This window comes from Manis javanica, chromosome 14, assembly GCF_040802235.1.
Source record: "Manis javanica isolate MJ-LG chromosome 14, MJ_LKY, whole genome shotgun sequence".
Classification (NCBI taxonomy): Eukaryota; Metazoa; Chordata; class Mammalia; order Pholidota; family Manidae; genus Manis; species Manis javanica.
In genome coordinates, this window is record NC_133169.1 from 67,928,303 (window position 1) to 67,942,703 (window position 14,401).

The 14,401-nt window shown below is 35.3% G+C and overlaps 1 protein-coding gene across 1 annotated transcript; it reads right to left on the reverse strand.

The window, feature by feature from the left end:
- Positions 1 to 1,328: 1,328 nt before the first annotated feature.
- Positions 1,329 to 2,300, reverse strand: LOC140846056 (olfactory receptor 14A16-like). The gene has a single exon (XM_073221469.1). It carries the CDS (start codon positions 2,298 to 2,300, stop codon positions 1,329 to 1,331), a length of 972 nt encoding a protein of 323 aa, XP_073077570.1.
- Positions 2,301 to 14,401: the final 12,101 nt, after the last annotated feature.

Sequence of the window (14,401 nt, forward strand, 5' to 3'; positions counted from 1 at the left end):
CATGAATGCAAAGCATTGTAATATAAAACCCTGCTAAATAGCCTAAGAGAAAGCTTAGATAATCTTAGTTATATGATGCCTTTTTAGATACAACATCAAAGGCAGGATTCATGAAGGCAAATGTTGGTAACCTGGACTACAGTAAAATTAAAAAATTTAAAACTCCTGAGAAAGAAAATATCAAGAGAAGGAGAATACCAGCGACAGGCTGGGAGAAATAATTTGTGGAAGACATATAGGATAAAAGACCCTTATTCAAACATGCAAAGAACAAATAAATTCAACAATAGGAAAACAAACAATTACACTGAAAATTGGGCACTTCACTGACGAAGACAGACAGATGTCAAATACACATTTGAAAAGATGCTCCATATCATATGTCATCAAGAAAATAAAAAATAAAATTAATGAGATACCACTGCACACAATTTGAATGGCCAGTTCCAGACATTCATAGAAATGCTGCCGAGAAGGTGCAGCACCAGGAAGTCGTACATATTAGTTACAGGAATTCAAAGTGGTACAGCCACTTGGAAGCCAGTTTTGGTAGGGATTTTACAAACCATATATACTGTTATCATGTGGTCCAGCAAACATGTTCCTTGGTATTTACCCAAAGGAGGTGAAAACTTATGTACACAAATTATAATGCAAAAGAATATCTATAGCAGATTTGCTCTTAATTGCTGAAACTTGGAATGTACCGAGGTGGCATTCAGCAGGTGAAAAGGTAAATGAATGTGGTGCATGCAGACAATGGGATATTATTCATAAATAAAAGGAAACGAGCTTTCTAGCTATAAAAGAACATGGAGAAACTTAAATGCCCATAATAAGCTAATTTCAAAATGTTCTTCATTGCATGTTCCAACTGAATCACATTCTACAAAACCAAAAATTATGGAAAATGGGAGAATTCAGTGGCTGCAGGAGCTGATGGAAGGGAGAAAAACAGGCAAAGCATAGAAGATTTTGGGGGTAGTAAAATGCTCTGTGTGATGTTATACTCATGAGTAAATGTTATTTTACATTTATACAACTCATAGAATATAAAACACTAAGATAGAAACCATAATGTAAACTATGGATGTTGAGTAATTATGAGATGTCAACTTTACATTGTTGGTTTAAAAGAAGTATGACTCTTGTTAGTTATATTGCTCTTGTGGGACGCTATGCATTTGTGGGTATAAGGGTTATGTGGAAAATCTCTATACCTCACAATCGATTTTGTTACAAACCTAAAAATCTTCGAAAAGAGTCTTCAAAGGATTTAAAGTAAAAATATTACCAAATAATGGACATATAATTATCGATTATAATTGTTATTGAAATAAAAGATGGGATACCTTATGCTTTCGGGTGAATAGTCCCTTCAGCAACATTTCCAGAGACTTTCTTATGGTATTATTTCTTAGACTATATATCATGGGATTAAAGGTTGGGGGAGCCATGGTGTAGAACACAGAAATGACAAGGTCAAAAATGGAAGGGGCCTGCGAAATCGGCCTCAGATATGCAGAGAAACCAGTGGAGAGAAATAATACAATCACAATCAGATGTGGAAGGCAAGTGGAAAAGGCTTTTGACTGACCTTCTGTTGATGGCATTTTCTTGACAGTGTAGAAGATGTAGACATAGGAAATAATGATGAAAATAAAACAGCAGATATCCAATACCACACTAATGAGGATAGGTACAATCTCTCTTATTATGTTTTCTGAGCAAGAAATAGCCAATAACTGTGGTATATCACAAAAAAAATGATGGACCACGTTAGAACCACAGTAGGATAAGGAGAAGGTACTGGCTGTGTGCATTATGGCGATCAGACCCCCACCCAGCCAGGACACAGCTGTCAACTGAATACGCATATTCACATTCATGACGACCTCGTAGTGCAGGGGGTGGCATATGGCAGCATAGCGGTCAAAGCACATCACGGTGAGGAGATTCAGCTCTGCAGTCGTTAAAAACACAAGCAGAAAGACCTGGGCTACACAGCCAGGAAATGAGATGGAGTCACTGTGAGTCAAGGAGTTGGCAATGGATTTGGGGATTGTCAATGTAAGTAGGCAGAGATCCAAGAAGGACAAATTCTTCAGGAAGAAGTACATGGGGGTGCAGAGACGCTTGTCCAAAGTTATGATCATTATAATGAGGACGTTTTCCATTAGTGCCAAGAAGTATATCAAGGTGAAGAGCACTGAGTGCAAAATGTACATATTTTCATTGGTAGAAAATCCAATGAGGATAAATTCTGTGACAGCTGTGAGATTTGTTGTGCTTGGAGACATAAATCTGCATTTAAAAAAAGAGAAATGTCATTTTCAAGTCCTTCCATATTCAACTTACAAGATAGTTCTATATTCATATAGTCATCACACAATCTATTTAATACAAATGTTACTCCTACCATGTGGGTTGATCACCAACAGTACCTGAATAACACTGCTTTACTGAACCACTTTATACTATGTGCACATGCCCGTGCCATTTTTATTACCCAAATATGTTCTATGAAAGATGTTGAAGGACTGAAAATTTGAAACGACCTTAACTTAAGTTTCCTGATGAAAAGCACCCTCCCCATATCTATAAATGAATCCTTGGAAACAAACTGATAACTGCTAAATTGTGTCCTAATCTTGATGTCCTTACATCCTATCGCATGGCTAACAACATTTGTTTCAGCATATCTTCCAATAAATTGAACAGTAAACAATTATTTTAAAAAATGGATTACAAACTTTCCTCAGTCCTATAAACTATATAACCTACATTCTTTCTATAAAATACTTAATCTGAAGATGTTCTTACATTTAATATTTTAATATAGGGATAGATCTAACTACGCGTTTCACGTTCATAATACTCAAATTATTTATCATATAAGTAGGTGGTTTTATTCATATATGCATTATGGTTCTATATGACACATACCCTGATTACCTTAGTTATCAAATCCTACAGGGTATGACCTAAGATTGTTGGTCTCATATTCATCAATTTATCACTTCCTCTTATTATTTCCCATTTTATCCAACTTTTTCCCCATATCTAATAAGTTAAAAAGTGTTTCTCTATAATCTGTTTTCTTTTTCATGTCTGAACTTCCAGTCCCACAATGCATGAACTTGCAAGTATGGTATTTTCCACGTTCACCTATTCCCCATCTATTTTCCTGTCTCCTACTATCCCTAACATAAGATGAATGCAAATACATGAAGGGGGAGAAGAGACCATTTATAGCTGGAGCTAAATTCAGTCTTGTTTGGACGAGTGTAATTTTCCTCTTTTTGTAGTAACACATTGATACCTTCTGTTTGCACAGATTTTGTTCATCAACCTTCACGCAAATGTGGTAAAATATTAAGCCTTTACTATACAATATTCTATCACACACAGTCTTCTTATTCTAATTCTCTAAAATATTATGTTTCACTTTTCTCCATGGTGCTGGACAATGTGAACATATTCAGTACATATTGGCTGTTAGGTTTGGGAAAGTGATAATATAAAGCAATTTTAATATATTAGTGGAAATAATTCCACATATTTTAATGAAAACAAAATAAAGTTTAGAACGTATGCCAGTCAAAGATGTAAAAAGTTGGGGGGTGACTTAAAACACATGTTCATAATGATAAAATTAGATTTGATATACATATGCTGATGTCCCTGTTAAAATATTGTGAGTCCTTCATTTTCCAAGATCAGTAGCAGCCTCTTAGTGACAGACTAAGAAAAACTCAGGTGTTCATCATGATAGATTTCCATATCTGTCCATCACTTGTACTGTGATATATTAAATGATTAAGAAATAAGGCTTCAATGCATCCCTGAAGATACAATCTGACTCATATATGTCATTAATATTTTAGGGGTTGAAAAATATAACACGCCATTTTTGAAGACTCAACATTATTTGAATTTTTGTTTCATCTTGAGGCTCTTCATTATTTACTGTCTACTTCTCATTAATTGTTATTTCATTTAATATTTTATACACTTCACCTTAGTATTCAAAATACTAAATTCAGCACTAACAGAGAGGAATGTAATACTGTAATAAAACCACTAAAAATCATCATCAGTGGATCACCTTAAATTTAATAAAAATACTGTTTTCTCCCACTGAAACTCACCTCAAAAAAGCTTATGTTGTTAATTGAAAAATTTGTGCACCACAGAATAAATTGATCCCTCTGGATATTTTTTAGTGTTCATTACATTAAAATTAGTACTTTACTGTTACTTTTTTTCAAATATAAAATGAAATTTTAAATCTAGAATATTTTAAATTTAAAACGATTTTTCCAAAAAAAATTATTTAATAGTATACCTCCAAATCCTGGTACATAAAAGTTCCAGTTGTCTACTTAAGCTTTTTTCTAGTGAAATTCACTGCCATCACAAGGACAGAAGGATACACATCTCAACTGAGTAGAGATGACTAGCTTAGTTGATTCCTCTGAAAATTTGTATGATTCTCAACTCTGGCTTCATCAATAACTCACTCAAAAGAAACAGGAGACCTGAAGAGCTTGACCATTTTACCTCTACTGCTGATCTCTTGTGTGTTTAACCGTAGTCCAAGAGTTGTAATTTATCAAGATGTTTTATTCCAAAGGGAATATAGTGTTGTTGTTTTCTCCATTAACCTGCTGAGTCAGTATCAGCCTGTACTAAATCTCACTCAATTATTAGTGCAATCAGTGTGCCCTATTTTAACTTTGTTAGTGGTTTACATATCTGTGACAGGACTCCAGTTAATCTAGCACCCAATGTTTCAGTCATTTATTGAGTGCCTACTATGGGTCAGACTCAGTAGACTGCAATATGTCATTAAAAGCAGTGCAGTGAGTCAAAGTCCAAAGGTGAGCGTGAATGCACTGCCTCTCGCCCAGAGATGGAGGCCTCGGAGAGAGACTGGAGGAAGAGAATACAGTGCAGTCCCAAAGAGAGGGCCCCTAACAACAGGTCAGTTTAGAGCACAAGCAAGGGGTGTGACATGTGAGCTTGGTGATCTCCAGGGGATCAGGAAAGCAAGAGACTAGGATATGAGTGAACAAAAGTATTTCATGATCAGGAATACTGCACTTCATGTGAGGCTGTTAATTTTTATTGTGAGAGGAAAGACACAGGTGGTTTTGAGTGGGAGAGAAGCATGTCATGTTATACTTACCTTGATCACTCTCTGGTAAGTGTAGACTGTAGAGAAAGTAGACTGGGAGGAGGACTGGATGCAAATACATGGAAAGGAAATACGTCCACAGATTATAAGAATTACTATTGTTAATACACTATACTACACCAAACCATATACAGATTCAGTTTAATCCCTATCAAAATTATACCATTTTTTCACAGAAATAGAAACTATCATAAATTAGTATGAAATAAAAAAAATACTCTGACTAGCAGGAGCAGCCTTGAAAGCACAGACAATGTTGGAAGCACCTCTCTCATCTCAACCATTCTTATCACAGTATTCAAAATAGTAGAGTACTGGCATAACAATAGATAAATAAATCAATGGAACATATTGGCTACCCAGAAATCAGTACACTTATATATATTCAAGTAATATTCATCGAGGAACCAATAAAATGAAATGAAAAATGATATTCTCTTCAATTAACAGTAGTGGGGAAACTGAATAACTACATGAAAAAAATACAATGGTCCCCTATTTTAAAAAACTCACAAAAAATAACTCAAGATGAATTAAAGACTTACACATAAGGTCTGATACCATAACACTCCTAGAAACCAGACCCAAGCCGCCTTGACATTGGTCGTGGTAAAGTTTTTTGGATATGACACCAAAAGCATATACAGCAAGGCAAAAATGAACAAGTAGGACTACCCTGAACTACAGCTCTTCTGCAGAGCAGAGAAACAGTAGAACAAAAAGCAATGCATGAAAGGGAAAAAAATATTTGCAGACCATCTACCTGACAAGGAATTAATCCCCAAAATACATATATGCAATGTAACAGCACAAACTAAGCAAAAAAAACAAATAAACAAAAATTGGTTTAAATATAGATATCTGCAACAAAATGCAAATAAAATGAGGTGACACTTTATGATCTGTTAGAGGTCTATTACCAATAAAATGAGACACTAAGTGTTGGCAAGGATGTGTGGAGAAAACGGAACCCTTGTTGGGAATGTAAATTGGCACAGCCAGTGTGTAAGACACTGTGGACGTCACTCAAAAAATAAAACTACCATGCAATTCACCAATTCCACGTCTGCCTATATACCTGAAAGAAATGCAAATATTGTATTCATTTCAGTACTACACCCATAACCAAGAAAGATGTGGAAACATCTAGATGCAGAAATACTAAGAGTCCTTCAATGAATGATGGAAAAAGTGTGACTTCATATACATAATATATATATAATATATATATATATATATATATATATATATATATATATATATATATATATATAATGTAATGAAATATTATGAAGTTCTATTAAAGGAAATTTTGCCTTTCTCAAAAATTTGGATAGACCTTGGAGGCATTATACTGAGTGAAATAAGTGAGACATACAAAGAATAACACCCTGTTTTTATTTATACGAGGAGTCTAAAGAAGCTGAACTCATAGAAATAGAGCATCAAATGTTGATTGTTGTGTCTTGGATGAGGGAGAAATTTGGAGTAGTTGGTCAAATGGAACAAATTCCCAGGTGTAAGACAAATAAAGAAAAGCCACTCATCTAATGTACAGCATCATAACTATAATTAACAATACTGTGTATATACTTGGGGGTTATTAAGAAAGTAGGTCATATTATCACTACAGACACAAATCATAATTATGTGAGGACTTAAAGGTGTTAACTAAGCTTACATTAGGAACAATTTTTCAATACATTTGTGTCTATAACATTATACACCTTAAGTCTACTTACATTTTGTTTCAATAATACCTAAATAAATCTAGGGAAAAATAATGCAAGAACAAAAGGAGACACACGATGACAATTTTACTGCTATTGATACTAATTTTGATCACTTGCTTGAGATGATGGCTGCCAACTTCTCCAGGAGTAAGATCAGTACTAGGTGGGAAGATACCTTGATACTAGACGTATTGTTACACTGAAAGTTATCATTCCATTTTTTAATCCCTTAAGTTATTTATATGCTATACACTCTCCTGAAATTCTGTGCAATGTGCTTAGTGGGGTTTTTTTTAGTGAATAATACATTTTTTATTAAGTTATCATTAATATACACTCTTATGAAGTTTTCACATGAAAAACATTGTGGTTACTACATTCACCCATATTATAAAGTCCCCCACATACCCCATTGCAGTCACTGCCTGTCAGTGTAGTAAGATGCCACAGAGTCACTACTTGTCTTCTCTGTGATACACTGTCTTCCCTGTGACCTCTACACACACCATATGTACTAATCATAATACTCCTCAATCCCTTTCTCTCTCCATCTCCACCCACCTTCCCTCTCCCCTATCCTCCCCTTTAGTAACCACTAGTCCCTACTTGGAGTCTGTGAGTCTGCTGCTGTTTTGTTCCTTCAGTTTTGCTTTGTTGTTATACTCCAGAAATGAGGGAAATCATTTGGTACTTGTCTTTCTCCACCTGGCTTATTTCACTGAGCATAACACCCTCTAACTCCATCTATGTTGCTGCAAATGGTAGGATTTGTTTTCTTCTCATGGATCAATAGGATCCCATTGTGTATATTTACCACAACTTCCTTATTCATTCATCTCCTGATGTACACTTAGGTTGCTTCCATATCTTGGCTATTGTAAATAGTGCTGCGATAAACATAGGGGTGCATGTGTCTTTTTGAATCTAAGATCTTGCTTTCTTTGTGTAAATTCCTGAGAAGTCTAATTACTTGGTCATATGGTATTTCTATCTTTAGTTTTTTGAAGAAGGTCCATAGTGATTGCACCATTTCATGTTCCCACCAACAGTGTAGAAATTTTCCCTTTTTCTCATATCCTCGCCTTCAGTTTTAAATGTTTGTAGCAGTGGAAAGTGTGCATATGATGTCAGATTCTATATACTTTTGAAATTAGAGCCAAGACAATTTGCTAATGTAGAATGTGCAGTTAAGAAGGGATCCAAAAGAAACAACAAGTGTCCTTTGCTCTTCAGGAGGCAGGGATCTAGGGATCCCTGCGCTACGGACATCATGCTTCTCCACACCTCTGGGGAGTCATACAGGAAGGGGACCCGTGAGACCTGACTGTTGTTGGAACACCACTCTGTCTCTCCTGCCTGTGTGCACAGCTTCTCCTGGTTAGTCTTCCTTTGGATGTATGTCGCAACATGGAGCCTTGTAAATCCCTAAATGTATAAACACATGGCTCTGCAAACTCATTTTTCTGCCCCATATCCACTCCTTCAGAAGTGTTAAAAATCTTCCATGCCATCTGGAAAGTATTAATCAGCAAAATCCTTTAGATTTTAAAATTTTGCCCTGAATATCCATTCAAACATCATCTCCTTAAAGCACAGGGTTTCTCTGAGAATACATCCCACCCTGAAGTCCTCTCAAATGGTGTTGATACATCTCTGGAAGAAGGACTTGCTGCCTAAATGAGGTCAGCAGACATGCTTAGGTATCACCATTTCAGGACGTACCTGGGGAAAAGCAGTCCGTGCCCTGCCATGACAGCCCACTATGACTGAGCAATGTTGGGATGAAGGTACACCACGTAGAAAGTGCTGGCTCTGAGCCCTAACTGGATGATGTCTCATGACCTTAGTAGTTCTCCAGATGAGATTCAAACTGACCACCACTCAATGGAGGGCAAGGATAAACTAAAGAAAGAGGTAGGCCACTCCATGTAGATGGGTGGCAGGTTTGATAAGCAAAGGAACTTATACATATTGTTGATATTGGGAGGCTGCAAGAAGAATACATCTCTGTGCCTTCCCACCAGTATCCTAAAAGTGTACACAGAGGTCTTAATGGGCTTCAGGAATTTATAGGCTCTAGATAGTCTCAATAACACTAATCTGTCATGGCTGTATTCTTGAATCAGCTCCTACAGCGGGAAGGTGGAACAATCTAAGGAGAAGGGAGAGAGAGGAGCCTTCCACTTCCCAGTTCCAGCTTGTTCATCAGTAGTGGTTATGCCCTTTCCATGACCGCCTCCAACACTAGGCAGGGAAACACTTTGCTGACTCACCTCCTGCCCAATCCTGCTTCTTTCTAATTATTTTCACTGGTGGTGGTGATTTCTGAAGCATACCCAACTCAATTTAATATCTGTGTGCGGGCAACCCTACCTGCAACACAGAGGGTGTTGCCTTCTCTATCACCCTCTTCTATCACTCAGTCTAAGGAAGAGCATGTCTGCCTTGCTGTCCATCACCAGTTCTAGATTGTTCTCCCTGCTTCTTCCAAGGGTGACGAGTTGCTTGAATTTTATGTCATAAGCCTTTACTTCCTTCTCACCACTTTGTTGAGTCATTTACCCTCCAAGATTCCCCACCTGGATGGTCATGCCCAGTTTGACTTCTTATTGTCATTATCCTAGACAACATGAAATATAAGGAATGTGGTATATGATTAATGTAATTATTTTCAGAATTATATATTTCAATAACTGAATTTTTATAAGACCAATATAACTTAATGCACATTTAGAATGAAATTCTTCAGTTCCAAAGAAATTAACTGCAGTGATGGTGTGATTTCATTTAATTTATTAGTGCTTCTGATAGGAGCTTTCAATTATATGTTTTAGTCTTACTTCTGAAAGTAGAATTTTCTCAAAGTATCATGTACATATTTGTGAACACTTGAAATTTTTTGCAGAATAGATTTTATAATTACCCTTAAATGCTATACAAAATTGATATATCTTGATTTTAACAGTATTGTGATATCTGTAATATTTTGGTGTGCTTTTTATAAATAATGGATAAATTATATTGTATTTTTTTATTATCTTTTTTTACTGAAACCATTCTAGTTTCATCATACATTAGATCAAAGATATTTTTACATATTTAATTCTTCTGAATATCTTTATTGTGTTCATGTAAGTTTAATTATTAATGCATTTTAAGATAGATATGTGAATTAAAGAGAAAAGGGAGTTCAAATAAGAATTGAATCATGTACACAGTCTGGAATATTTTAAAGACATAGCAATTTGGCTAGGATATACACACTACCTTTGCCGTATTATTCTGCAATATGACAGTTTGGAAGGTTTGAACAAGAAGTGATCTGGATTATTTAGAAAATTGTAAGTCTTATCAATAAAACCAAAAAATGTGATTTTCTTTGGCAGGTTCAATGTATTAAGATTTCCCTCTTTTAAAACAAAAATTCTTGCAGTATATTGGCGGAGCAAGTAAGTATATTGGAGGGGAAAATGATGGCAGTGTGAGAATAGAAGCAGAAACTTCCCCAAACCACATATAACACAAAAATACAGCAAATACAACTAATCATGAAAAAGCAACCCAAAGATGGCAGAACAGACTTTCCACAACTGTGGGAAATAGAAGACATCACAGAAAAGGATAAAGTAGTGAAGCTGCCCTTCGGCAGGACCCAAATTCCCTAGAATGTAAACATGAACCACTTTTTCCTGCAGACATCTCCTTGGGCAATGGAAACAAAAGCAACAATGAACAAGTGGGACTATATCGAACTAAAATGTTTCTGCACAGGAAAGTACACCATGATCAGAAAAAAAAAAGCATCCTATAGTATTGGAGAATATATTCATACTAACTTATCCAATAAGAGTTTAACACCCAAAATATACAATGAGCTCCCTCACACATCTTAACACCCAGAAAACAAATAACCCAAATAAAAAATGGGTGGAGAATCTGAACAGACACTTCTCCAAAGTAGAAAATCAGATGGCCAAAAGTCATGTGAATAGATGTTCCACATCACTAATTATTAAAGAAATGTAAATTTAAACCAGAAAGAGTTATCACCTCACATCAGTAACGATGACCAACATCCAAAAGACAAGAAACAACAAATGCTGGAGATGATGTAGAGAAAGGGAAACCCTCCTACACTGCTGATGGTAATATAAACTAGTTCAACCATTGTGGAAAGCAATATGGAGGTTCCTCAAAAAACAAAAAATAGAAACACCATTTGACCTGGGAATTCCACTCCTAGGAATTTACCCAAAGAAAACAACTTCTCAGATTCAAAAAGACATATGCACCCCTATGTTTACTGCAGCACTATTTACAATAGACAAGATATGGAGGCAACCTAAGTGTCCATCATTAGATGAATGGATAAAGAAGATGTGGTACATATACACAATGGAATACTATTCAGCCATAAGAAAGAAACAAATCCCACCATTTGCAACAACATGGATGGAGCTAGAGGGTATTGTGCTCAGTGAAATAAGCCAAAGGGATAAAGACAAGTACCAAATGATTTCCCTCATTTGTGGAGTATAACAACGAAGCAAACCTGAAGGAACAAAACAGCAGCAGACTCACAGAATCCAGGAAATGACTAGCGGTTACCAAAGGGAAAGGGTTGGGGAGGGTGGGTGGGGAAGGATGGAGAAGGGGATCAAGGGGTATTATAGTTGGCACACAATATAGATAAGTCATGGAGAAAGCAGTATAGGACCGAGAAGATAAGTAGTGACTCTACGGCATCTTGCTCTGCTGATGGACATTTATTGCAATGGGGTGGGGAGGACTTGATAATATGAGTGATTGATGAAATCACAATGTTGCTCATGTGAAACCTTCATCAGACTATATATTAATGATACCTCAATTTAAAAACCAAAAAGAATTCAGGAAAAAAAGTTCATTTCCTATTAAATTCTTAAACTGATTAAAAATGTAGGATCTACTTTGAACTCTCAATTCTAGTGCATTTGTCTATATGTCTGTCACATATAGTTGACTACTGTACCTTTCCAGGAAGTTTTAAATAAGGAAGTGTATTCTCTAATCTTGAATTTTCTCCTAATTTTTCCCTGACTATTCTGGGTCTTTTGAATTTTTACATTAAAACAAATGGAACCCGTGCATATACATGAATTAATAATATCATTGGTTTATCAATTATTACAAGAAAGCCAAGTGGAATTTAACTGAATGTGTAAATCAATTTGGGGAATGTTGCCATCTTAAAAGCATTATAATTTCTGAATTCAAGAATTTGTGATTTTTCCCTTTTTCCCAGTTTTTAAATTTCTGTCAACATTTTCTTATATTTATCTGAGGATAAAATTTATACTTGTATGGTTAAAATTTTCAGTAAAAAATTTATAATTTTTCTGTTCTAAATTGAATATATTTTTAATTTCATTTTGTAATTTTCATTGGTAGAGAGTTTAAATCCCTTTATTATTTTTATGTTGATCATGTACTGTGAATCCTTTCTGGATCCCATTTCAAAGATCATGTAATTTTAAAATAGGGATAATTTCACAATTTATTTTCAAAATAAGGACTACAAAAATTGTATATAATGGCATGTATTCAGGCAAAATATTTGCTGTAATTATTTAATATATCAACATGAAATATATACTTAAATAAACATATATGTATATAAGAGCAATTCCTTCTAATATTGAATAATTTTTTGAATGTGATCAACATTATATTCAGTAAAAATAGTAACCTTCTCTGAAGATAGCTTGTGCCTTTTGTCTTAATAAACCTGGAAGGTAACTGCTAAGACCTTCCAACATCCTGTCTTTAAAACATATTTTTTACATAGACTCCTTAAGACATGCCTGGTCATCTATTCAAATAATTTGATTTATGGCAGGACCTTTGAACCACACACAGTACCATATCCACATATAAAAGAACTGCAGGCTAAGGTAAATCACACAGGTAGTTATTCATACCTACATGTCTCACCTAAAATAAATCTTTGGAAACCAAAGCTTTGGTGATCTTCCCTTGTTGAAAATATTTCATGTGCACTACTGTTATTTCATAATATAAACTTTTCATACTATATATTTCATATAAAATAGTTTATGTAAGATATTGTTGCTGGGATCATAAGTTATGTAAATTTGCACCTGGAACACTCCTGGGCTCTTGCCTATGTGTCTCTTCTTTTTAATGTGCTCATTTTAATCTGTATCTTCACATTTTGATAAATTTTAATGAGCATAATGGCTTTTCGGAATTATGTGCATCCTTCCATTGACTAGATGAACATGAAGGTGATCTTGGGGAGCTGGTGTCAGAAGTAGGATTTCCCAGAACTGCTCTGACTCACTGAAACATGGCCAAAGAATGGTGTAGGCAAAGGAAGGCTGTAAGCGCCACTGTTGATGAAATTTAATGCCTTCATGACCACTGTGTCTCCCATTCCAGCTGACATGTGATCATTTATAGACGTAAAAGTTACAAATAAAATTTAGAAGTTATAGATGCAACTCTATCACACAAGGAAATAAAAATAACAAGAAGCTGTATATTATGCAATGCCATGGTTACTGTTGTCTCTAGTAGCTAAAATGAAAATAAAGAAGAATATACACATTAGGATGTTTGGGGCCAATCTGGGATGTATCCAGTATGAATTATAGCTGGTAGTCACAAGTCACTACCAAAGGGACTCATCCTGGCAGGGTATAAATATTTAGTTACTTAGAATGGAATGAATAAAGTGAAAATTGACTGATTCAAAACAAAGGATTTAAATTAAAGCTTAATTGTAATTACAGGTTGGATGGAATGGTAGGAGGCTCTGCTTGTCTTCTAACATTGGAAAGTCACAAACAAATCTGATATATTTACTCCAAAATGAAAGAATTTAAAAAGATAGAAGAAAAAGGTATTAATAAGAAACCTGACATCAAATCACTTGGGCAATGATTCTTCAAAAATTTAAGATAATGATTTGTGAAAGGGTCACTCTGCTTTGATGAGGCACTGGCTTGGCACCCAAGGTCTTACATACATGGGCAAATTGGCTAAGGGTTGGAGAAAAATCTTTTCTGAAGATGCATGATATGTGATCACAGTTTGCTCTGAATCCAAGACCTTCTAGTGAAATCCTCATGGTGACTGCATTTAGGTGGTGAGAATGTTGTAATACAATGACTGATAGGATTAAGGTGAAAGTGGATGAAATTGGAATATTTGAAAGACTTTATATAAAGTGGTTGTGTTTCCTTTATCTGAGTGTATTACGGAAATGAGTATTTTCAGCTATTATTGACCAAACATGCTGACTGGTACCCAGTACAACTGCTAGAACCCACCAAGACTGTTATTTGAATGAGTAGGGAAGCTGTTGAAAGAAGAGACCACCATTTTAGTTAATGGAAAGTAAGAAGAACAGTGTCTAGACAGTTTATTTGGATTTTGGATGGTACAAGTTGTACATTTTTGAATA